Source organism: Aethalodelphis obliquidens, unplaced genomic scaffold, assembly GCF_003676395.1.
Source record: "Aethalodelphis obliquidens isolate GAN/ISIS:26980383/991018 unplaced genomic scaffold, ASM367639v1 scaffold109, whole genome shotgun sequence".
In the NCBI taxonomy this organism is placed as follows: domain Eukaryota; kingdom Metazoa; phylum Chordata; class Mammalia; order Artiodactyla; family Delphinidae; genus Aethalodelphis; species Aethalodelphis obliquidens.
This window is the reverse complement of record NW_020838053.1, coordinates 2,519,657-2,545,034: the sequence shown is the minus strand read 5'-3', so window position 1 is coordinate 2,545,034 and position 25,378 is coordinate 2,519,657. Positions and strand designations below refer to the sequence as shown.

At 40.0% G+C, this 25,378-nt stretch overlaps 1 protein-coding gene across 2 annotated transcripts in view; it reads left to right on the top strand.

The window, feature by feature from the left end:
* ALDH9A1 (aldehyde dehydrogenase 9 family member A1) overlaps positions 1-25,324 on the top strand; it is a 27,883-nt gene extending 2,559 nt beyond the window's left edge. For both annotated transcript variants that reach the window (XM_027096834.1, XM_027096835.1), the window contains 9 exons: positions 7,771-7,900; positions 8,671-8,805; positions 10,079-10,275; positions 10,944-11,084; positions 16,180-16,368; positions 16,594-16,681; positions 20,425-20,566; positions 23,307-23,419; positions 25,004-25,324. In XM_027096834.1, the coding sequence (XP_026952635.1) occupies positions 7,771-7,900; positions 8,671-8,805; positions 10,079-10,275; positions 10,944-11,084; positions 16,180-16,368; positions 16,594-16,681; positions 20,425-20,566; positions 23,307-23,419; positions 25,004-25,098 (1,230 nt within the window). In that variant the 3' untranslated portion in view covers positions 25,099-25,324. The remainder of the gene's footprint in view (positions 1-7,770; positions 7,901-8,670; positions 8,806-10,078; positions 10,276-10,943; positions 11,085-16,179; positions 16,369-16,593; positions 16,682-20,424; positions 20,567-23,306; positions 23,420-25,003) is intronic.
* The last annotated feature ends 54 nt before the right edge of the window (positions 25,325-25,378 follow it).

The window sequence follows — 25,378 nt, the reverse complement described above, 5'->3', positions numbered from 1 at the left end:
CCTCGGCAGGTTTTCTTTTCCGTCTTTTTTTTTTTTTTTTTTGGTGGTACGCGGGCCTCTCACTGCTGTGGCCTCTCCCGTTGCGGAGCACAGGCTCCGGACGCGCAGGCTCAGCGGCCATGGCTCACGGGCCCAGCCGCTCTGTGGCATGTGGGATCTTCCCGGACCGGGGCACGAACCCGTGTCCCCTGCATCGGCAGGCGGACTCTCAACCACTGCGCCACCAGGGAAGCCCTTCTTTTCCTTCTTTGTTGGAGTGATAATGTATCCTTTGTAGCTTGTCTCCTTTTCATTTTACTATGTATACTTGTTTCCTTTTTACTTTTTCCTCTGATGACTCTTAAGTTCACTTTTCGTTTTCAGGTTTATTTTCTACCTTAGCTGCCTGGAAGATTTCATAGATGCATCAGTGTTCCCCTCTTAAGAAATAAAGTTTAGCTTTTTACAGTCTTAAAGAGCAAAAGTATTAGATTGTCATTACAGAAAATTAGAAAATTCAGAGGATATACACCAAAATATAAGTCAAGGCTATCTCTCAGTGTAGGACTGTGATGATTTTCTTTTTTCCTCATCAGTGTGTTATTGTCAGAAACTGAGGGTCTAAGAGTTACCCTACTTGCAAGGTTATATGTGTATTCTGACAAGAGACATGAAGCTTTCTGGATTAGGGAAAGGGTTTATTACAGCACCCAGATGCTGTACCCAGAGCAATACTTTAGCACTAGTTTTCTGAGTCCCAGTCCCCATGGGGTGATGCAGTGAGAGGCAGGTGTTAACCCTGTTGCATGCAGTGGTTGCACCACAGGAGAGGAACCCTAAAATTATGAGACTCAGCTTATATGGGGGCTGCACATCTGCCCATTCTCTTCTCTGGAGAGAGGTTACTCATTAAGCAGATCTCATAAGGGGGGAAGGTGTCATTAGGTTTACTACCCTGGAATAGAAGCAGATGTCTCCAGGAACAGGAAGTAGAGAGCTGTATATCTCCACATCGCTCCAGTGACCTCTATCTTTTGGGAGACCCCGTCTCTGCCTTCTAAGGCCTTTGTTTTTCAGTCAGCTTGCCAGTGTCCTTTGCTCAGAAAGCCTGGACCATGCAGTAGTGTCAAAATATTCCTGGAGAATTTTCTCCCAACAAGGTATTTTCTGCTATTAAAATTTATTTTTTATTTGATAGATTAAAAGTGGTAACTCAAAGCTGATAATTTATTATTCTGATTTGTCTCTCACGTTTTCCTTGTGCATAAGCATTTGGGCTGTAATATCTTCTTAAGAACTGGCTCCTTTATAAAATTACTTTTTAAATCCTGAATAATATCTAATTTTTTTTTTTGCTCTGAAATGGACTATCTGATATTAATTTTCTTTTCCTTTAAACTCCCCATTCCATTTTCTTTAATATCTTATGTAATATTTTTACATATTACAGTCAAAAATATATTACTATATTTCTCTAAAGCTCTTGTCTGATGATCATACTCTGGATTTGCCTTTACCCAAAACTATTCCATAACTAAACAAATCCCACCTTCTGACCACAGCCTACAGTTATAGCTCTCAGTTGTTTCTCGTAGTGATTTTTCTAGTTAATCGTGATCTGCAGTTCTTTGCCCCTTCCATTTTTAAACTATGCACAATTATCTTTTATAAGATAAAAATATTTGATATTTTCCTACATTTTTAGCATTTCTAGTGCTTTTCATTCCTTTGGGTAGGCCCAAATTTCCATCTGTTACCATATTTTTTTTTCTGCTTGAAGAAATTTCTTTAGCATTTTTTATAGTGCAGGTTTGCTGGAGATGTTCTTTCAGGTTTTGTATGTCTGAAAGTCTTTATTTTGCTTTCCTTTTTAAAAGAATTCTAGGTAGATAATTCTAGGTTGACAGTTTTTTCTTTCAGTACTTTAAAGATGTTGTACCGCTGTTGTCTGGCTTGTGTTGTTTCAGAAGAGATGTCTGCTTTCATTCTTATTTTTGTTCCTCTGTTTTTAATGTTTTTTCCCCCTTTGGCTGCTTTTAAGATTTTTCTTCTTATCACTAGTTTTAAGCAATTTCATTATATCTTCCTTTTTTTAAAATTTAATTTTATTTTTTTATGCAGCAGGTTCTTATTAGTTATCTATTTTATACATATTAGTGTATATATGTTAATCCCAGTCTCCCAGTTCATTCCACCACCCCCCGCTTGCCCGCTTGGTGTCCGTATGTTTGTTCTCTACATCTGTGTCTCTATTTCTGCCTTGCAGACTGGTTCATCTGTACCAATTTTCTAGATTCCACATATATGTGTTAATATATGATATTTATTTTTCTCTTTCTGACTTCATTCAGTATGACAGTCTACGTCCATCCACATCTCTACAGTGACCCAATTTCATTCCTTTTTATGGCTGAGTAATATTCCACTGTATATATGTACTACATCTTCTTTATCCATTCATCTGTCGATGGGCATTTAGGTTGCTTCCATGACCTGGCTATTGTAAATAGTGCTGCAATGAACATTGGGGTGCATCATTATGGCTTTTGATGCCATATATGTTGGGCTGCTTGAAACTATTCTACAGTTCACTGATGCTCTGTTCATTTTTTCCACAGTTTTTTTCCTCTGTGTGTTTTATTTTGGGTAATTTCCATTGTTATGCCTAAAGTTCATCTATCTTTTCTTCTATAGTGTCTAATCTGCTATTAATCCCATCCAGTGTATTTTTCATCTCTAGAAGTTCAACATGAATCTTTTTTGTTGTTGCTCCACGTTGCTCCCTAACATACTCATGTTTTCCTCTGCCTTCTTGAGCACATGGAATATAGTTATAATAACATTTAATATCCCTGTCTACTAATTCTGTCATCTCTCAATTCTGGTTCTGTTTCTATTGATTGTTTTTTTTCCTCCTGGTTAGGCGTTATATAACATTCCTACATTTTGCATGTCTGGTAATTTATTACCAGTAGACATTGTGAATTATATGTTGTTGGATGTCGAATATTCTTGTACTTTAAAAAATATTAATGAACTTTGTTCTGGGACACAGTGAAGTTACTTGGAATCAATTTGATCCTTGCAAGGCTTGCTTCTGTGCTTTGTTAGGTATGACCAGAGAAGCTAATTTTGCCCCACTAGTGAATACCCTTTTGAATACCTAGCTTGATGCTCTGTGTATTAGTGAGGTTTTTCTCACTGTGGCTGGTGGGACCATGAACTATTCCTGGCTCTGTGTGAGTTTGGGGGATTTTTTTCACCTTTTTGGTTAGTTTTTTTCCTGGCCTTGGGTAGTGTCCTCACAACTGACCAGTTCTCAGATGAAGACTTAAGGGGGATCTCTGGGGTTCTCCTATGCAGCTCTCTTCTGTCCCATACTCAGCCTGCAGACTGTAGCCATCACATACTCCCTGAACTCCCAACCTGTTTCCTCAACTCAGAGTATCTGTTGGGCCCCACCTAAGTTCCTCCTCCCTGCTCTGTGATGAACTCTTTCCAGGCAGTAGGCAAGAATACGTGTAGGGCTCACCTCATTTGTTCCCCTGTCTCAGGGATCACTGTCCTGAGCTGTCTGTCCAGTGTCTGAAAATTGTTGTTTCATGTATTTTACCTGGTCTTTTTAGTTGCTTAAGGTGGAGGCTAAATCTGGTCCCTGTAATTCCACCTTAGCTGGGAGCCCATTGACTCCTAGTAAAGTGGATGGTTTTTGGTATATTTATTGGTCTTATGTTTCCTTTTTCACTTTGAATCTTTTGATGCTTTTTATCAGATTATAAAGATCTTAATGGTAGGCCCCAATCATTTCTTAGTTGGAGTGTTCTTATGAAAGTAGCTATCGTTTGGCTTTAAAAGGAGAGAGAAAATGTGTTTTAAAACTGTGATAACACATTTACATATAAAAAGATTGTGTATATAGATTATGCACTTGCCTTCAGTGACTGCTTTGCTCAGCTCTGCCTCTTAAAGCAAGCAGGGGCTCACGCTTGTCAAGGTTTAGTGGGCATGTCTTTGCTCAGGTGGTTCTCTTATAAAAGCTAAACACTGAGCTTGCTGGGGGGTTTGAAGTGAAGGAGAGAGGTGAGTCTCCTGCCCTTTGCTTCTTCTCTTTCATCCCAGAGGACCCCTGGTCAGGTCACATGTGAAGCAGGGTGGTGGAGAGGATGACAGGGGTAGATAGGAAGTACATGTTTCCCAAGAAATACTTAACAGCAGTACATTGTCATGGTGGACAGTTTTGTTTTGTGATGGCTCTTGTACTAGTAGGGGCAGGAAACTTATATTGTTTTCCCCTTCTCCCTCTGCTCTCCTTATTCTGGGAGGGTAAGCGAATACCATTTCCCTGAAAGCAATATTAAGTGTCAGTAGAGATCCACTTGGACTCTTTGATAGTTTTCGTCAGGGACTTTTTTTGATGATCCTTGAAGGTATGTTAAAAGATCTCATAATGGCTTTTTATTTTATTTTTAAAATTTTTGGCTGCGTTGAGTCTGCATTGGTGTGCGCGGGCTTTCTCTAGTTGTGGCAAGCGGGGGCTACTCTTTGTTGCGGTGCATGGGCTTCTCATTGAGGTGGCTTCTCTTGTTGCAGAGCATGGACTCTAGGTGCGCGGGCTTCAGTAGCTATGGCACGTGGCCTCGGTAGTTGTCACTCATGGGCTTAGTTGCTCGGCGGCATGTAGGATCTTCCTGGACCAGGGCTCAAACCCATGTCCCCTGCATTGGCAGGCAGATTCTTAACCACTGAACCACCAGGGAAGTCCCTCATAATGGCTTTTTAGAAATAACCTTTTTTGTGAGGGTAGAGAATGCTGGAATAAGACAAGAAAAATCTCAGAAGGCCAGCCAATAACTTGAATTTTCTCTTTGAGTTCAAACCTTGAAACAGTCCTCAAAGCTAATTGCCTGTCCATTGTTTACCAAAAAAAATTAATAATAATAATAAAACTTCCTTTCTTAGTAAATATTCCAAGGCTTTTCAGCAATAGTCACAGATTACTTCCTGTCTGTCCACTCTTGTATTAATGTGGAAGACAACAGCATTTCACTTTTGCCAGTTTAATATTTCTTCATGTGTTTGATTCATCAGTGTATTCATGCTGATTAGTGAACCAGTACCTACTTCCTTTTTAGGGATTAGTTGCCCTGTTGCATTCTAGAAATGTAGTTTAAGTCACTTACGGTTGATCGTGCCTTTTGAAAATGTGTTTCATGTTGATCATACTCAACAGATCCAAGAAGGGGAATAACTTACACCTAGTTAAAGAACTGTTACATCAGAACTGATGCTTGTTGTCCTTCTAGGTACCCTCTTTCCAGTATTCAGTAACTGGGAAACAAGTTAATTGTTAAAAAGTCGTTTTGGTGAGTATAGAATCAGAGAAAGAGAAGGTAAATTGCTGGTTTAAAAGGCAGTTTATTTTAGACTGTGTTGAATGTAAACAAATTATCCTTTCTGAAGGAACATGTCTATTCAGTAATTGCAGAATTTATTTAGAAGTTACTAACTTCCTTTTTTATGCTTTTTGTTTTTTATTTTGTTTTTTCTTGGTTTTTTGGCTGTGAGGCATGTGGGATCTTAGCTCCCTGACCAGGGATCAAACCTGCACCCCCTGCATTGGAAGGCAAAATCTTAACCACTGGACCACCAGGGAAGTCCCACTAAGTGAGCCTCCTTGAAGTGAGCTCCTTGAAGGCAGAGACTGGATCTATCCTTTTTTTCTTAAGCAGTCATTCCGCATTTGTTACTATCTCCACTTCACTTAGTTGTTGTTCTGGGGTTTTATCCTGTTCCTTCATCTGGAACGTATTTCTCTGCCATCTCATTTTGTCTAACTTTCTGTGTTTGTGGTCTCTGTTCTGCAGGCTTCAGGGTTGTAGTTACTCTTGCTTCTGGTGTTGTCCCCTCGTGTAGGAGGCTGGTCTAGAGGCTTGTGCAGGCTTCCTGGTGGGAGGGACTGGTGCCTGCCCACTGGTGGGTGGATCTGGGCTTTGTCCCTCTGGTGGGCAGGGCCATGTCAAGGGGTGTGTTTCGAGGTTGTTGTGGGCTCAGGAAGACTTTAGGTAGCCTGTCTGCTGCTGCGTGGGGCTGTGTGCCCACCCTGTTGGTTGTTTGGCCTGAGGCATCCCAGCACTGGAGCCTATAGGCTCTTGGGTGGGGCCAGGTCTTGGTGTCGAAATGGCGGCCTACAGGAGAGTTCATGCCAATGAGCACTCCCCAGTACGTCTTCCACTAGTGTCCTTGTCCCCACAGTGAGCCACAGCCACCCTCCGCCTCCCCAGGAGACCCTCCAAGACCAGCAGGTAGGTCTGGCCCAGGCTTCTATGAAGTCTCGGCTTTTTCCCTGGGTCCTGGTGCGCATGAGACCTTGCGTCTGCCCTCCAAGAGTGGAGTTTCTATTTCTCCCAGTCCTGTGGAGTTCCTGCAATCAAGCCCTGCTGGTATTCAAAGCCAAGTGCTTTGGGGCTCCTCCTCCCGATGCCAGACCTCCAGGCTGAGGAGCCTGACATGGGGCTCAGAACTCTCACTCCTCTGGGAGAACCTCTGCCATATAATTATTTTCCAGTTTGTGGGTCTCCCACCTGGCGGGCGTGGGATTTGATTAGATTGTGAATGCCCCCCTTCTACCATCTTATTGTGGCTTCTTCTTTGTCTTTGGATGTAGGATATCTTTTTTGGTAGGTTCCAGTCTTTTTTGTCAATGGTTATTCAGTAGTTAGTTGTGATTTTGGTGTTTTCATGAGAGGAGGTGAGCTCAAGTCCTTCTACTCTGCCATGTCTGGAATTCGACAAATATGGAATGAATGAATCAAAGCACTTTATACCTCTGGTCTTTGTAGAAACAGAACATGTCCAAATATCATTATCAAACTGTCCTTTTATGTATTTCATACTGATTTTCATATTCCTCCTTCCATCTTTTCTGAGATTTGTACTCAATCTTGATAGAGTTTGTGTTAGTTAGATGCTTGTGTTAATTTCTGTTGCTATTTCATTTTGCTTCTGGTAAGCCTTACTGATTATCAGTTTTAATAAGATAATGCATCTTCTTGTCAATTATTTGATTCATCTTTTATGTATGTTTAGATTTTGACCACAATGTTTATTTTAAATTGGATCCATAATAGCAAATATCTATTTCTTACATATTCAATTTTTTGATCTCCTTTAGGGGCATTATTTAGCTTTTCTTTTTAGGTCTAATTTCCCAAACTTTTTCCTTCATCCCTGGACTCTCTTACCTCTAAGTTGTATAAACTACATCTGGAAACAGTATTAGAAAAGAGAATTGATGAGTACTAAGCATTAGAAAATAATTGTCTTGTGATTATCTTATGATTTTAACATGCTGCATTTCTTTGGGAGAATTAAAGCCGTGGGTATATAACCTTTTAAATGCCGATTGTGTGTTTGGCTGTTTTGTACAGTTTTCCTAAGTAAGGACTGTTTGCTCTTACTCTATACATGCAAACACATGCACATGTATCTATACATATTTATACAGATGTACATATATAATATTTATTTCTCAAAACATTCCTTTTCTAATTGATCTTGAAATGAGGTGTTGGTCTTGTATCTGTGACAGTTATTTGATGGGGAGAACAGGGTACTGTTTAGCAATAAGTTTTATTTCTCTTCCAAATGTCCCATTGACATTCCTTCTGTTTTCATTGAAAGTGAAAGCTGTTTCTATTTTTAAAAGTTGGGCAATGTATTCTGGTTTGACTGTTGAATGTGTTGAGGTGTATGGTAATTTGTCTTAAATCTGGTCTTCTGTTTCACCCAAAGGATCGGAAGGATGAAATCGCCACTGTGGAGACCATCAACAACGGCAAGTCCATCTTTGAGGCCCGCTGGGACATTGACACTTCCTGGCAGTGCCTGGAGTACTATGCAGGCTTAGCGGGATCCATGGCCGGTAAGCCCTCACCTGGCCTTCTGTGACCAGCTGACAAGGAGGCAGGAGAGCAGAGCCTGGGGGGTCAGGGTACAGATTTTGGAATTAAGACAGGCCTGGGTTAAAATCCTGGGCTTATCACTCTCTACTTCGGTGACACTGAGAACTACTTTATCTTTCTTTATTTAAACTGGAGATGGTAATCTCCATCTTCTTGGTTATTATAAGGATTAAATGAGATGTGTATGTAAAGCACCTAGCCTCATACCTGAGCTGTAGAACAGGTTGTGGAAAAAACAGTTCTTGCAAGAGTCAGTAAGTACATCATATTTATTAGTTTTACCTACTTAGCAGAAAATTTTCTTTGTCTAGGAAGTGTACAAAGAAACAGTTTACAGTTTACGTGTCAGCTGGTTTAGCAGGGCCCATGAGGGCTGTGGGGAGCCGGAAGTCTGAGGTTTCAGGGTCCTCAGACTCTTCAGCTGCTGAGTCTTTCCCCATTTCTGTTTCATTTCATCTAAGTTATGTAGTGGATGCTTGGTTAATTTTTAGAGGGTTATATTGAGTTGAACGAACATGGTTTTGAAGGATAGAAAGGACTATTTACGTGAAGAGAACATGCGGAAGCAGTGTAAGAATGACTAGAATGAACAAAAGAACAGAGGTGTTGTGAGCCCAGTGGCTGGGGCCTGGGAGGGGGCTGGTCTGACAAGTCCAGAGTGAGTCCAGGTGCTGGTGGAGTCTTGGGACAAGCGGTACTGCACTCTTCTCTACCCTCTTTTTCCCCTTAGGCGAACACATCCAGCTCCCCGGCGGATCCTTTGGTTACACCAGAAGGGAACCACTAGGGGTGTGTGTCGGAATAGGAGCGTGGAACTACCCCTTTCAGATCGCCTGCTGGAAGTCGGCTCCAGCTCTGGCTTGTGGTAAGAATGAATTATTCCTCTACATGTGAGCCACCCTTTCTCCCAGGACACGGTTTCACCCCTGCCCTACCCCTTAGGGAGCTTTGAGGTTATACACACAGACCGTGTCTACATTATTCCCATTTTTATTTAATTTATTTTTGTTTATGGGAAGGAAGAAAGTTAATTTTGGTCTTGGAGGTCTTCCTTTTTTAAACTGTCAAATGAATTAGATTTGTGCTACTTGTAAGTTCTCTTCCTTTATGGACAAGAATTCTGGGCATGAATTTCTGTGTAGGGGGTAGCACTTAGGAGTTTTGACTTCATTTAGGAAGCAGAAGATAAACTTCCTCCTTCATTTGTGTCTTAAGAGAAGTGATAAACAAGGCTTCCATCAGAGAAGCTTTGGCTGATTAACAAAAAGTTTTCTCATGCTATTTAAAGAGAAGAATCTGTCGGAAAAGAAGACATTGTACCTTAGAAAAACTGTCAGGTTAAAAAAGCTTTACTATTAGGACACTCTATTGAAATGCAGCTTTTTTCTTTTTGCTGCTTCACGTTCTTTTTGCACATTTCTCTGTGATAGAGGAGAAATAGAATTAAGTTACTAGCTTTGGGTACTTGCATCAAATTAATTAACCTTTCTGGTCTTCAGTTTCAACTCTTATAAAATGGGTCTGATCATACCTACTTCTTACTACTGTTGCAAATGTTGAGATTAATATATGCAAAAAGGCCTAGATATGCAAGTGTAAGGTATTATTGGCTGAGACACTGCAAGTGTGTGGCTTGGGGTCTGTTTAATGAGAGAAACCAAAGTGGGAAGAGCAAGATATATTTACTTATTAATAACATTTTTGACCTAGCATTTGATGGGGAACAGGAAACAATTGGAGGGGCTTCCCTGGTGGTGCAGTGATTAAGAATCCAACTGCCAATGCAGGGGGGACACAGGTTTGAGCTCTGGTCCTGGAAGATCCCACAGGCCACAGAGCAACTAAGACCGTGTGCCACAGGTACTGAACCTGTGCGCCTAGAGCCCGTGCTCCGCAACAAAAGCCACCGCAATGAGAAGCCTGCACACTGCAACAAAGAGTAGCCGCCGCTCACTGCAACTAGAAAAAGCCTGCATGCAGCAACGAAGACCCAACACAGCCAAAAATAAATAAATAAATTAATTAATTAAAATTTTAAAAAAGGAAACAATTGGAGTTGTTCTTGATGTGTCTTCTTGTCCTGTCTTCAAAGGATCCTGTCTTAAAAGTCTTCCTGTGTTTGTGTCTCGGTAATGCAGGTAACGCCATGGTCTTTAAGCCTTCTCCCTTCACACCTGTGTCCACACTGCTGCTGGCTGAAATCTATACTGAGGCCGGCGTGCCTCCTGGGCTCTTCAACGTGGTGCAAGGAGGGGCTGCCACAGGCCAGTTTCTGTGTCAGCATCGCGATGTGGCCAAAGTCTCCTTCACTGGAAGTGTGCCCACTGGCTCAAAGGTAAAGACAAGACCAGTATAGGAGAACATAAATGGATGTAGATCCGGCTGTGTCAAGCCTCCCCAGAATATATGTTGGAGGCTTATCCTCTGATTTTACCCAGCTTGTATTGGCAGGGAGTCTAGGTATTATTGGGCAGAGGTCTGAAGTGTGCTTTAAAAGTATGAAGGATAATTAGAACAGCCCACTTGTGTTAGGCTCATTGGGGATGGGAGTCATCTTCTCCTGCCTGTGTCTGAGAGGGCAGGCCCTGAGCTGTCACTTGTATTGTTTGGTGACTTACCTCATCTATAGCAGCCACCTCGGAAGAAAGGGTATTTTCTCAGTTTATTTCAGATTCATTGTTTTGACCTTAGTTTGTGCTCTGAACTGTGTCCGCCTTGAACATAGTAACAGTAATACAAAAGAGTTTCTGCCCATGACAGTCAGGGGAATTGATAGTATTTTTTAAATGAACTCCCTATTCAGACTATCAAGTGCAATTCTGAGGATTCTCTTCAGTGTTCTGGAAAAGAATATTTCAAGTAGACAGAGTACAAAGTATACTAAGAACAAGGCTGCAGGTCATGCATAGTTCAAGATGACTTTGGAGGGTCAGGATCTTGTTAACGTAGCATGTAATCTCATTGGTGTTAGACTTCTGAATGCTTTTGTTCTTGTTCTGTAAGATCATGGAGATGTCAGCTAAAGGAATTAAACCTGTTACCTTGGAACTTGGAGGCAAGTCTCCACTGATCATCTTCTCAGATTGTGATATGAAGAATGCTGTGAAGGGGGCACTGATGGCCAACTTCCTCACGCAAGGCGAGGTGTGTACCTGACCCTGGAAGAGGTTTAATAAGAATCTCGACCCCTTCATCTCACAGTGTGTTTTCTTTTTCTTTTTTTTTTTGCGGTACGCGGGCCTTTCACTGTTGAGGCTTCTCCCGTTGCGGAGCACAGGCTCCGGACGCGCAGGCTCAGTGGCCATGGCTCACGGGCCCAGCCGCTCTGTGGCATGTGGGATCCTCCTGGACCGGGACACGAACCCGTGTTCCCTGCATCAGCAGGCGGACTCTCAACCACTGCGCCACCAGGGAAGCCCTCAAAACGTGTTTTAAAGCTTATTTTGAAATAATTTCAGACTTACAGAAAAGTTGCACAAATAGTACAAAGAATTCCAATCTATCTTTGAACCAGGTCCCTCAGTGTTAACATTTTATCACATTTACCATTCTGTTGGTATGTCTATACCTACATATGCATATTATTACTGTTTTTTTTTCTGATCTGTTTGAAAGTTGCAGACAGAAGATCCCTAACCTCTACATTCCTATGTGTATTTCCTAAAAACAAGTGCATTCTTTTAAATAAGTACAAAATACTTAGTAAAATATATAACTTGATATTAATGTAGTACTGTTACTCAATCTATAGCCCTTATTCAGATTTCTCCATTTGTTTGACTAATGTCCTTTTAGAAACAATTTTTTTTTTTGCTGGTCCAAGATCTAATCCAGGAAGATGCATTGCATTTACTTGTTGTGTCTCTTTACTCTCACTTAATCTGGAACAGTTTTGAAGTCATTCTTATCTTTCAGGACCTTGACATTTGTGAAGAATACAGGCCATTTATTTTGTGGAATGTCCCTCATTTTGGGTCTGTCTAGGTTTTGTCTGTTTTTTTTTTTTTTTAATTGGATTCAGGTTATGCATTTTTGGCAAAACACCACAAAAAAAGATGTTTTATATTTCACAGTGGTGTTGCTGACTTTGATCACTTGCTTAAAGTGGGTCTTTACTGTAAAGTTACTGTTTTTTCCTTTGTGGTTAATAAGTATATTGTAGGAGATAAAGGGAGACTATCTTGTTCCTTATCAAACTTTGACCTACTAGTGTTAGCACCCTTTGTTGATGTTTGCTGGAAACATTTTTTTCTGGTGGTCACCAAGAAAAATTGGTGTATTTCCAATTCTGTTACTCCTTCTACATTTATATAGTTCACTGTCTATTACAAGAAAGAACTTTTTTCCCTTTTCCCTAGTTTGTTTTTCGTTCATTATATCAGCATGCACCAATGGATTCTTATTTCATTCTGCAAGTTATAACCCATTACTAGTATTATTTATTTTGATGCTCAAATAATTGCAGATTCAGATAGTGGGAGCCTCTTTCTGTGACTTTTTGATATGTTCTCATCATTCTTTGAGCACTTCTTTACTTCCTGGCACAGCAAGGCGTTCTAGACACGTCTTGTGCTTTCTCTGGTGGAGCTCTGTAATGAGCCATTTCGCTAAGGAGGCTTGGTTCCATTTAGTGGTAGATGGTATTTAGAAACCAAGATCTGGGTGCCAGCTGTACTCGTTTCTACTGGAGTATCATTGCTCATATGTCTTCTCAGAGGCCAGAGCCAGGAAATATATATTCGGCATATGTGTATGTATGTATACACACATCTATTTATGTATCCATCTATATTAATAACTACAAGTTTATACAGATATTTCCAGTCATTCCAAAACTGCAAGGTTTATTTTAGCCTCCTCCCTTTCATATTTATAATTTCCTTCTCTGACAGTGAGACATTTAGCTTCCATTACTCACAATATATGTAATTACTCTGTCCTACAATATGTTTATAATAGTTTCAGATTTGTGAAAGTACACTACTGTGAAAAATAAACCTTCTAACTAGAGTGCAACATTTTTTTTTTACAGCTCTTTTTGTCTTTAGCCTGGGGTACAGTTAAAATTCTGTGTTCAGAAGTTAATGAGTCAGTTCTTCCTTCACCACCCCCTTCAGTATGGTTATGATATTCATTTTAAATAATGAGTTTATTCATTTCTGTTTTTATTTCATTTGGGGTTTATTTTCACCCATCCTTGCTTTAGGCGAAATACTAACATGGTTCTAAATGTCAGAATTTTACCAAAAAAGGAAACAAATGGCACTCCTCCTATCCCTTCTACTCATTCCCGTTCCCTCCTTCTTCCATCCCTATCCAACCAAACCTGTTTCTCATTTTTCCTTCCTATTTCTTTTTACACAAATGACCAGGTACTTGTATATTTCTTATTTTCTCTTCTTTCCTCAACACAAAAGATAGCAGAATTACTGTTTTGCTTTTTTCACTTGGAAATCACTTCATTTCATAGAAATCTTCTTTCTTCTTTATAGCTGTGTAGTATAATTCCTTGTATAGCTGTTAGTTTATTCAACTACTGTCTTTTTGGATGGGATTTAGTTTCCAGTATTTTGTGATTACAAACAGTTCTGCAGTGAATAACCTCGTGCACGTGTGTGTTCACATTGTTGGAGATATATTTTCAGAGTAAATTCCTAGAAGTGGTAAATGTAATTTTTTGTGCCTATTTTTTTGTGGTAAAATACATATAATATAAAATTGACCGTGTTAATCATTTTTGAGTGTACAGTCCAGTGGCATTAAGTACATTCACACTGTTATGCAGCCATCACCACCATCCACCTCTAGAACTCTTTTCATCTTATAGGACTGAAACTCTACACATTAAACAATAACTTCATATATCCTTTTCTTCCCAGTCCCCGGTAACCACTATTCTACTTTCTATCTATATGGATTTGACTATTCTAGGTATCTCATGTAAGTGGAATCAAACAGTATTAGTCCTTTTGTGTCTGGCTTATTTCACTTAACTTAAGGTCTTTAAGGTTCATCTATGTTGTAGCATGTGTCAGATTTTTCTTCCTTTACAAGATTGCATAATATCCCGTTGTATATGTATGCCACATTTTCTTTATCCATTCATCTACCGGTGGACATTTAGGTTACTGCTACCTTTGGCTATTGTGACTGGTACTGCTGTGAACACTGATGTGCAAATATCTATTCAAGTCCCCGCTTTCACTTTCACTATATACCCAGAAGTGGAATTTCTAGATCATATAGTAATTCTGTGTTTAATTTTTCAAGGAATTGCCATACTGTTTTCTACAGCAGCTGCACCATTTTACGTTCTCACCAACAATGCACAAAGGCTCTAATTTCTCCACATCCTTGCCAATACTTGTTATTTTCTGGTTTTTTTGGTCGCAGCCATCAGAGTAGATGTGAAGTAGTATCTCACTGTAGGTTTTTATTTATATTTCCCTTATGATTAGTGATGTTGAGTGCATATATAATTTTGTAAGATAGTGCCATATTCCCCTCCAAATGGGTTGGACCAACTTGCATTCCTACCAACAATATATGTGTGCCTATTTCCTCACGAGGTAAGGGGTGATACTTCATTGTAGTTTTAATATCAATTATCTAATTATGAACGAGATTGAACATCTTTTCTAGGCTTAAGGACCATTTATATGTGTGTGTGTGAATTGTGCATAACTTTTATCCAATTTTATATTGAACATCTAGTCATTTCCTTCAATTCTTTTTGTAGAGATTTTTCTCTTATTCACACATAGTGAAGTTCACTTTTTTTCTTTTTGGCCGTGCTGCAACACTTGCAGGATCTCAGTTCCCCAACCAGGGATCAAACCCGGGTCCTTGGCAGTGAAAGCGCCAAGTCCTAACCACTGGGCTGCCAGAAAATTCCCAAGTTCACTTTTTTTGGTGTGTTATACTATTAGTTTTGATTTTCCCTCAGTTTTTATAAGTTATTTAAATATTGGTGATAGTACCCTTTATCTGTGATGTACGTTGTAAATGTTTTCTTCCAGTTTGTTGTCTTGGCTTTGTTTAGGATGTTTTTGCCATGCAAAAGATTATTGATTTTATGTAGTCAAATTTATCATTTTTTTCTTTCATTGCACCTAGATTTTGAGTACTAGTTAGAAAACCTTTTCCTGCACCTAGGTTATAGTAGAATTCACCTATATTTTCTCTTGGTAATTGGTTTTTTATTCTATACTTAGATTCCTTATACATTTGGGGTTTACTCCTGTGTACAGTATGAGATTGTATCTTTTTTTCCACATGGGTAACCAGTGGAACCATTTGTTACTAATTCATCTTTACTCTAGTGGTTTTAGATTCCACCTTTATCGTAAACTAAATTTCCTTGAGTGCTTGGATCTATTTTTGGACTTTCTTTTCTGTTCTACTGTTCTGATATCATTTGAGTAGTATTTATGTTCATGTCTGTGGGAGGGTCTAAATAGTCATTACTTGTGTGTGTGTTTTTTTTTTAAATTTTGGTTGCGTTGGGTCTTTGGCACTGCGTGCGGGCTTTCTCTAGTTGCAGCGAGCAGGGGCTACTCTTCATAGCGCTGTGTGGGCTTCTCATTGTGGTGGCTTCTCTTGTTGCGAAGCACGGGCTCTAGGCGCACAGGCTTCAGTAGTTGTGGCACGCAGGCTCAGTAGTTGTGGCTCGCAGGCTCTGGAGTGCAGGCTCACTAGTTGTGACGCATGGGCTTAGTTGCTCTGTGGCATGTGGGATCTTCCTGGACCAGGGATCGAACCCATGTCCCCTGCATTGGCAGGGGGATTCTTAACCACTGCACCACCAGGGAAGTCCCATTACTTGTGTTTTTAGAGACAAACATTGACTCTGAACCGCCCTAGGTTTTTATTAGACTGAAGGCCTCAGTTCTTGATCTATTTTTACTCTTCAGTCCCTTCCACTCTTACTTCCTGCTCTCAAAATATACAGCCAAATTGAGGATCTGAGATGAAGAAACAGAAGTCCTATGGGTCATGTGGATCTGTTCATTGCTTTAAGGAAATTTATACAAAAACAAAGGCAGAGAGTTTGTGTGTGAGGTACTATGTCCACAATTACACGTGTGATCCTATTCAGTATGGTGATAATGTTTAGAAGTGGAACTAACCTTTAAAGAAAGTATACTGTCTCTTTTAAATTTAAAGCTGTTGAACTTTTTATCCTTTTCCTTTTTTTCCCCCTCATCTACATATAAATTTTTGTGTGTCTGTCCTTTAGGTTTGTTGTAATGGTACAAGGGTATTTGTGCAAAAGGAAATTCTTGATCAATTTTCAGAGGAAGTGGTGAAACAGACCCAAAGGATAAAAATTGGAGATCCCCTTCTGGAAGATACAAGGATGGGTCCCCTGATCAACCGACCACATCTGGAGCGAGTCCTTGGGTTTGTTAAAGTGGCAAAGGAGCAGGTGAGAAATAAGTGGAGGTGAGATGAGAGGAGGGGGAGGGGTAGTTACTCCTAGGTTACTTGCTCTATGCTTCTTTCCTATGGTCATATCCATTTGGGAGCTGTATTCTGCATTGTACTTGCAGTGGAGTGACTAAGTATGCATTTGTTCAGGACACAAGTGGCATTTCGGGAATGCATACTGGGGTTTTATGTTTAACATAAAATATGCGTTCTTTTTTGGCAGGGTGCTAAAGTATTATGTGGTGGAGACCTCTACGTACCTGAAGATCCCAAATTAAAGGATGGGTATTACATGAGACCTTGTGTGTTAAGTATGTCCTCTTCTTGTTTGCTTTTAAACAGTTTGAATTAAATGTCAGATAGACAAGAATATTTTTAAACTGTGTATATGGTATAAGGCAAGTGTTGGCAAACTGTGTGTCCCTGCTACTCAGATTTAAGGAGTAGAAGTTCTCCCTTACCTTGGAAACCTCATGTGTGCCCCTTCTCTTCTTGGACAATGATATCAGTTACATGGGACTCAACTGGGTGTACAGCTGTTGTTCTAGAATCAAGGCACTCCAAAAAAATGAAAGGGCATGTTTGTTAAAAATTCAGTAATGAATTTCTTTTCTCAAGAAAGTTGGTAAAGAATGTGCTTTTCTTTGAACTTTAGGTCATCAATATAATAAAACCAATTTGTTGGACAATATATTAATATTTTCAAAAATTATATGATATAATAATTTTAGCACTTCCTTTCAATCTGAAAAATCTCCTGGTTTGGACAGTCAAGTATGTGGTCATCCTACTGTCCTCACACCCATCTCCTTCTCTTCTACTGGGGGTGACACTGTTCTAGATGTTGTTGTTGTCATATACTTTTCTCTGTCATTTTATATTGTATCTCCTATGAAAATATTGCTAGTTTCCTTGACTTTAAAAACCTATATATAGATGGAATTATGTTGTATAATTCCTTACACCTTATCCTGAAGATAGATTCAGCTGATTTTTGTCCCTGAGGTTGATAGTGGTGTCACACTTTTCAACCCTTGATATTTGGTGCAGTTTAACCTTTTAGGTCTTGCTAAAAAGCTAAAGGTCTGCTGAGGTTTAAGGGCTGTGAATTTAGCATCCATGCCATGGATTAGCTTGTAGCTATTAAGGAAGAGGGAAAACTTACTATATGTTTTTACATAGAAAATACAGGTTAAACAGTAGTGTATATGGCATTATCCCAAATCTATTAAAAATCAAATATGTACATGGGAAAAAGAAGGAACAGAATATGCATCATATTTTTTTTAAAAGGAATCAGGTTTTTTGTTTTTGTTTTTAAATAAATTCATTTTATTTATTTATTTTTGGCTGTGTTGGGTCTTTGTTGCTGCACATGCGCTTTCTCTAGTTGTGGTGAGTGGGGGATACTCTTCGTTGTGGTGTGTGGTCTTCTCATTGCACTGGCTTCTCTTGTTGTGGAGCATGGGCTCTAGGTGCATGGGCTTCAGTAGTTGTGGCGCGGGGGCTCAGTAGTTGTGGCTCACGGGCTCTAGAGCACAGGCTCAGTAGTTGTGGTGCACAGGCTTAGTTGCTCCGTGGCCTGTGGGATCTTCCCAGACCAGGGCTCGAACCCGTGTCCCCTGCATTGGCAGGCAGATTCTTAACCACTGTGCCACCAGGGACGTCTGCATCATAATATTGATAGTGGATTTCTCTAGATGCTGAGATTAAAGGTGATTTTTTATTATACTTTGTGCATTTCTGAATATTACAGATTTTTCTACAGAGAACATGTATTTTACAATTAGGAAAAAAAATGTTTTTAAACAAACTGTGAACCTATGCAAAGGACAGGGAGCTAACTACCTTAACTTCATTCTAGTGATTCTGAAAGCCTTGTTTGTCATCTACAGTGTCAGTATCACTTGGAAAACTTGTTAAAAATGCAGATTTCTCATCCCTGCCCTAGACCCCCAAATGTCACTTTCAGGGCCCAGGACCTTGAGATCTGCATGTTAATAAGTCCTCCGTACATTTTTACGCATATAAAATGACTGGAGAATGACTCCAGAACCTCAATCTTTAGATTCATTTACTTGAGATTTGGGGCTAAAGTATAATGAGTGTTATGTGTGGGGCAGGAACCTTTTCTTTTCTCGTAACATCAGCTGCCGCTTTATCCCCTCATCTCTTTTGACTCTCCAATATAGAATGCATTGCACACAGAGCCATACTGTGTTATCAACCTGTGTAAGACAAACTGTATTCTGGGACTGTTGGGTAATGAATTATCTTGAGTAATTTAATATTCTGGCTAACAATTTCCCTAAAAATTGTATGTGGATTACTAATTTTCCAAGATTTAGATTATAATAAACTATCCTTAAACACAACCTAAAATTATTTAATATACCTTTGAAGGTAGTTTAGGTGTCCCCAGAGTACAGTGTAACATACACACGACCAGAGTGCTGTTCTTACTTTGTATGCGCAAGCTCTGATTCATCTCTTATGAGATTTTAGAGTCCTCCTCTTTGTAGATCTGTGAGCAGTTGGTTTTTAGCTTTGGCTCGTGTAAAGCTGGTGTTTAAAGTAGGGTTCTCAAGCTGCTTTTCTGCCTCCACATTGTTTACATGTGTCACACAACCTTACAAACAGCATATCTCACTCCATGCGTGGTTTCCAGCATTGAGGTGAGCTGTTCTTCAGCCAAAGTGTGGATAAAAGCACCACTGTTTTGAGGATCAGTGAGGTTCAGTATTTCACATCTAAATATATGAGCTTCTTTAGACATATATGCATATTTTAAAATGTCAAGTGTGAATTTAATCTTTTTAGGGATTTAGCCACTTAAAAACTTAAGTATATTTTCATATAAAATGAACACTCCTTATTTCTAAGTTATTATTTTTACATTGTATTTTCTTTTTTAAAAATATTGTTTCTCATTCTAATCATATCAGAGTCATTAAGAAAATGTGAAAAAATATAAAAAATGTTAGTCATGTGTAACATTTTAACAGAAATTGGGAGGATATATACTGTTTGTACCTTTTTCAGTGAATGTTAATCATGAGCATTTACTTATTAAGTTTTCTTCAAAAACATTACTTCTTTTTTTTAGTAATCATTTTAATTCATTTGGAGTGCATCCTATACGCACACACACACGCACCGTTTTTTTTTTGTTTTTTTTTTGGCTGCGCTGAGTCTCTGTTGTGGTGCATGGGCTTCTTAGTTGTGGCACGTGGGCTTCTGTAGTTGTGGCATGTGGGCTCCAGAGCACGCAGGCCCAGTAGTTGGGGCGCGTGGGCTCTCTAGTTGTGGCGCACGGGCTTAGCTGCCCTGCGGTATGTGGGATCTTAGTTCCCCAACCAGGGATCGAACCCGCGTCCTCTGCATTGGAAGGCGGATTCTTAACACTGGACCACCGGGGAAGTCTCCAAAACATTACTTTTTTTTTTTTTTTTTTGCGATATGCGGGCCTCTCACTGTTGTGGCCTCTCCTGTTGCGGAGCACAGGCTCCGGACACGCAGGCTCAGCGGCCATGGCTCACGGGCGCAGCCGCTCCGTGGCATGTGGGATCCTCCCGGACCGGGGTACGAACCCATGTCGCCTGCATTGGCAGGCGGACTCCCAACCACTGCGCCACCAGGGAAGCCCCAAAACATTACTTTTTGATGCTTCATAGAAGTTCATCATTGGGTTGTGTACCATTCACGTGATCATCCCATCTATTTTGGATGTCTAGTGTGTTGCTTCTAGTTTTGACTGTCACAGGAATGTTGTGATGGAAGTCCTTGTGTGTACATCCTTGTACACCTCATTAGCTATTTCCTTATGATGAATTCAAAAAAGTAGATTTAGAATGAACACAGAGGCCATGGCTCCTTAATATGTAGTGTTGAATCGTCATGCAGAAAGGATGCTCGGATTTATATTCACACTGAGAATGTCACATTGAAATTTCTCTAAAGCCGTGTATTCACTGTTTACTATGAACAGGAAATTTTAACGTGCCAGAAATAATCATTCCTTTGCTGATGTTTGGTTTTTTAATAATGTTTGCAGCTAATTGTAGAGATGACATGACCTGTGTGAAAGAAGAGATTTTTGGACCGGTTATGTCCATTTTATCATTTGACACTGAAGCTGAGGTTCTGGAAAGAGCCAATGATACCACTTTCGGACTAGCAGCTGGTGTCTTCACCAGGTAGGTGGGGAAGGACACCCCAAGTGGCTTTGAAGAAATGGGGCTGCAATGTCTTCTTAGATATTTAATTGATCTTGTTCCCTCACTGGAGTTTGCCCTCACTGCGTTTTCATCAGCACTTTCTATTTGCTTCAGTTAAAGTCAAAAGATGGCAAAGTAGCATTTCACAGTTAGCCCTGAATAGCCAGAGAACCCTAGTGTTGAGTTTAAATTAAGCTATTAGCTTTATTGATGAAAATTCTATCCTTTTTTCATTCATACATTGAATAAATATTTAAGTTTCTGATCTATGTAAAGCATCATGTTAGGTGCCTATTAAAAACATGTATGTCAAGGAATTTAGAAATCCATAAGCATATAAATACTGGGCAGGATCCTTCAAAGCCATGATTTTTAGCTTTATAGAAGTCCCTAAATTGGAATGCATTGTAACACATGTGGGCCTTTTTTCTATTGTTGTGTATTTAGGGTGCTATTTCCAGTTTTAACTGTTGTAAGTAATGTTGGGATTAATATCTTTGTACATAAACTTTAACCACTATAAGAAAAACAAAAAGTGATTTCGGAGAAAAATTTCTTAGAAAATTCTTGCAGATTGCTTGTTTATGTACAAATTCTGATTAGTCTTTGGCAGTAGTAGGCAGTTTTCTAAGACTGTTTACACTTGGGATTATGCGGTTTCTTTAGTGACATACAAGGTTATTATTTTTTGTAGATTTGTGGTCAGGAACGTGGGATGGAAGACCCAAGTCTCCCTTGAGGACCTGATGTAGTAGCTTCTTTTTGAGTTCTGAAGAAAAAAGTGAGGAGCTACTTTTTTTTTTTTTTTAATAGACTTTATTTTTAAAAGCACTTTTAGGTTTACTGCAAAACTGAGTGGAAGTACAGAGATTTCCCAGCTCCTCCTGCCCCACACATGCATAGTCTCCCCCATGATCCACATCCCCCACCAGAGTGGAACAGTTGTTAGAACTGATGAAGTTACGTGAACACATCTTTATCACCCAAAGACTATAGTCCACATTAGGGTTCACTCTTGGTGTGCATTCTATGGGTTTGGACAAATGTATAATAACTTGTACTCACTGTTGTAATATCATACAGAGTAGTTTCACTACCCTAAAAGTCCTCTCTGAGGAGCTGCTTTTTTGTTTGTTTGTTTTGTTTTGTTTTGCTTTGTTTTTTTGGGCTGTGCCTCACAGCTTACGGGATCTTATTTCCCCGATCTTACGGGATCTCAATTCCCCAGGGATTGAACCCAGGGCCCCTGCATTGGGAGTGTGGAGTCTTAACCACTGCACCACCAGGGAAGTCCCAGGAGCTGCTTTTTTTGATTTGAGGATTGAGTGGGATAAGTCTCTCCTCTTGCTTTGCTTCGCCACCAAAATACAGACAAAGGCCAGTTACAAAGGAGGGTAACTCCTTTTTTTTTTTTTAAAACAGCTTTGTTGGGATAATTCATGTACCAAACAATCCACCTATTTTAAATTGTACAATTCAACAGTTTTTAGTATATTTACAGATTGTGCAACTGTCATAATCTAATTTTAGAACATTTTCTTCATTCTAAGAACAATAACAGTTACTCTGCATTTTCCCCTCCCCCCAGTCCCTGGCAACCACTGATCTACTTTGTCTTTATAGATTTGCATATTTTGAATATTTTACGTAGATGAAATCATACAGTATGTGACCCTTCATGACTGGCTTCTTTCACTTAGTTCATCTGCTGGCTTCTTCTCAAAGTTCATTTACTGTTATAGTACGTATCACTACTTTATTCCTTTCTACTACTGAGTAATATTCTGTTGTATGGATATATCACATTTCGTTTATTCATTGACCCATTGGTAGACATTTGGGCTGTTTCTACTTTTTGGCTATTATGAATAATGCTCCTGTGAGCATTCATATATGAGTCTTTGTGTAGATATTTGTATATTTCATTTCTGGTATATACCCAGGAGTGGAATTGCTGGATCCTAGGGTGACTCTGTGTTTAACTATTTGAGGAGCTGCTAAACTGTTTTCCAAAGTGGCAGTACCATTTTACATTCCCATCAGCAATGTATAAGGGTTGCAGTTTCTCCACATCCTAGTCAGCAATTGTTATTGTCGGTTCTCTTGATTTTAGCCATCCTAGAGGTCGTGCAGTGGTGTCTTGTATCAGTTTTGATTTGCATTTCTGTGAGTTGTCTTTTTACTTTCCTGATAGTCTCGTTTGCAGCACAAAATTTTAAAATTTTGTCAGTGTAATTATTCTATTTTTTCTGTATCTGTTACTTTTGGTGTCATGTCTAAGAAGATTGTATCTAACCGAAGGTCATGAAGATGTATTCCTGTTTGCTTCAAAGAGTTCTGTGGTTTTCACTCTGACATTTTAGGTCAGTGACCCATTTGAGTTAATTTTTGTGTGTAGTGTAAGAAAGGGATCTTCCTTCATTCTTCTGCATATGTATATCCAGTTGTTCTAGCACTATTTGTTGAAAAGACTATTTTCCCCCATTGAATTGTTTTGGCACCCTTGTTGCTGCTGCTTATTTTATACATGCGTTTGGATGAGACTGTAAAATTCAAATCCTTATCTATTTTGCATGGATGGTATAAGATTTTAAAACACAGTTTGAAGAAACAAGAATTTGGCAATGTTTTGAGACCCTTAGAAGTGACCGTCTAACTTTTCCTGGTAAGGTTGTAGCAAAAGAAACTGTGAATAACCAATGCATTTTTTTCTTCATAGGGACATCCAGCGTGCCCACAGAGTGGTGGCTGCGCTTCAGGCTGGAATGTGCTTTATTAACAACTATAATGTCAGCCCAGTGGAGTTGCCCTTTGGTGGATATAAGAAGTCAGGTGAGGATCTGGGAACTGTGAAAGCAAACCCCCGTCTCTAGAAACACTGGTCAAAATTCAGTCCTTATGGAACAGGTTCCTAAACCCGTGTGTATATCAGAATCACCTGGAAAAGTATATGAATTCCTGGTCCTCCCCAGGCCCACTGTATCTGTCTCTGGCAATGGAAGCTGAGTATCTTTATTTTTTTCCAGAAGCTCTCCAGAAGTCTTTGATGTGTAGACTGGATTGTGAACAGCTGACATATATCTGAAAAAGGTTTATCTCATGGGTAGGATTACTTTTTCCTCACAGTCTGTGATTGCCATTAAGTGTGAAACCACCCCTAGGCGTTCTAACCACGGCAAGTTTGCAAATCTAGTCTGTTAGGAGATTTGAGGCATCAGGAACATAGCCATTACTTTGAGGTTCTTTCTTTGGAGTTTGTTGCTAATTTCACCAATTCTGTATGAAAATTGGTTTGGACTTTGTGGGTGCACCATTCTAAGAGTCCGACCCCTACTCTCCTGGCAGATATTTATGGCCATCACCGTGTTGGCAAACATATAAACACGGATGAATGATGATGAGATGGTGGGTGTTAATTTGACAGTTTTATTTGGTATTGCGTTTGGTATCATTCTGGCATTCTCTAGTCATACTTCACTAGTCCTTCTTGTCCCTATGGGGTACCTGGAGGAGCTGTAACACAGACCTAAATGCAGGGTAGGAACCAAGGCTCTGTTTTATTAATTCATAACCCTCAGTTTGTTTGCAATCTGCAGCTTTGGCCTCAGTGGGGCCTCTGAGGCCAGCTTTCCCTTCCCTAAACCTGAATCTTTGGATCAGTGCCCATGGATATGCCTATATGAGATGAGAGGGACAGAAAGCTGGCCTAACATGCCCAGTGGGCTCCATGCTGAGAGGATTTGGAAAGGAACAAAAGGCAGAGTGAGGCCTTAGCAGGGCCATTGTGTATGTCCCATTTGGAATGATGCCCCCTGGAGATGTGCATTTTTGGAGACTGGGCCTTGCTCTTAGGATGCAGAGCCTGCCTCGGTCTGGGGTAGGGGACACAAGGAAGGCTGTCCTGTAACCTCATCTACTATTGATTGGGCAGTGTCTTGGCTTTGAGTAACCTGAGAGCCTAAAGGGTCCACTCCCCACGTGAGTGGACAGAGTATAAATAGTAGGTGCTCTTACAGATTTAGTATAAGAGAAGGTTAATAAGCCTATTATGTAGAGTTAAGTTTTAAGTTAGCACTGACTTTCAAAGGCATCAGGTTGATTGATAATTGTAGAGAATGCTCTAATGCTTGATAAGAAAGTCTGAACATTTTTTAGACCTTAGTCTAGAAGAGTAGATACTAGAAGTTAAGAGTCGTACTGGTAAGAAATGAAACCTAAATATTTCCCCATCCCCGAAGGCTAGTGTGTTACTTTTCCTACGTCTAGCTCCACAGTTAATACATGCAGTTGAGGACTTGATCCCAGAACTTCTTGGCTCTGCACTCTTCTCCAGCCCTGGGAGCAGTGCCTGTTTCTGCAGGTCACTGTGGCTGGATTACCGCAATGGCTCACCCTCACCCCTTCTCTTCCTTTCAGGGTTTGGCAGAGAGAATGGCCGTGTGACAATTGAATATTATTCACAACTAAAGACTGTGTGTGTGGAGATGGGTGATGTGGAGTCTGCTTTTTGAAAACGTGCAGAGAAGCCAGTGAACACGGCCGGGCCTGGGAATAATGAGAAGCGGCTCTCTTGACCGCGGCGGTGCAGCCACCTACCAGTTTAGATCCAGAATGTTGGCCATTCAGGATAAGAGAATGGTTCAGTGTTACTCTTCATCGCTCAGTCAATTTCCTAAGTGAAAATGCGCGTAAGTGCCTTTTAGATGCTAATCAAGAAAGCTGTGATTTTTCCTTAAAGCAAATTTCTGGGAAATCTTTGAGAGCCACTAGCACACTACTGTAAAACAGGGG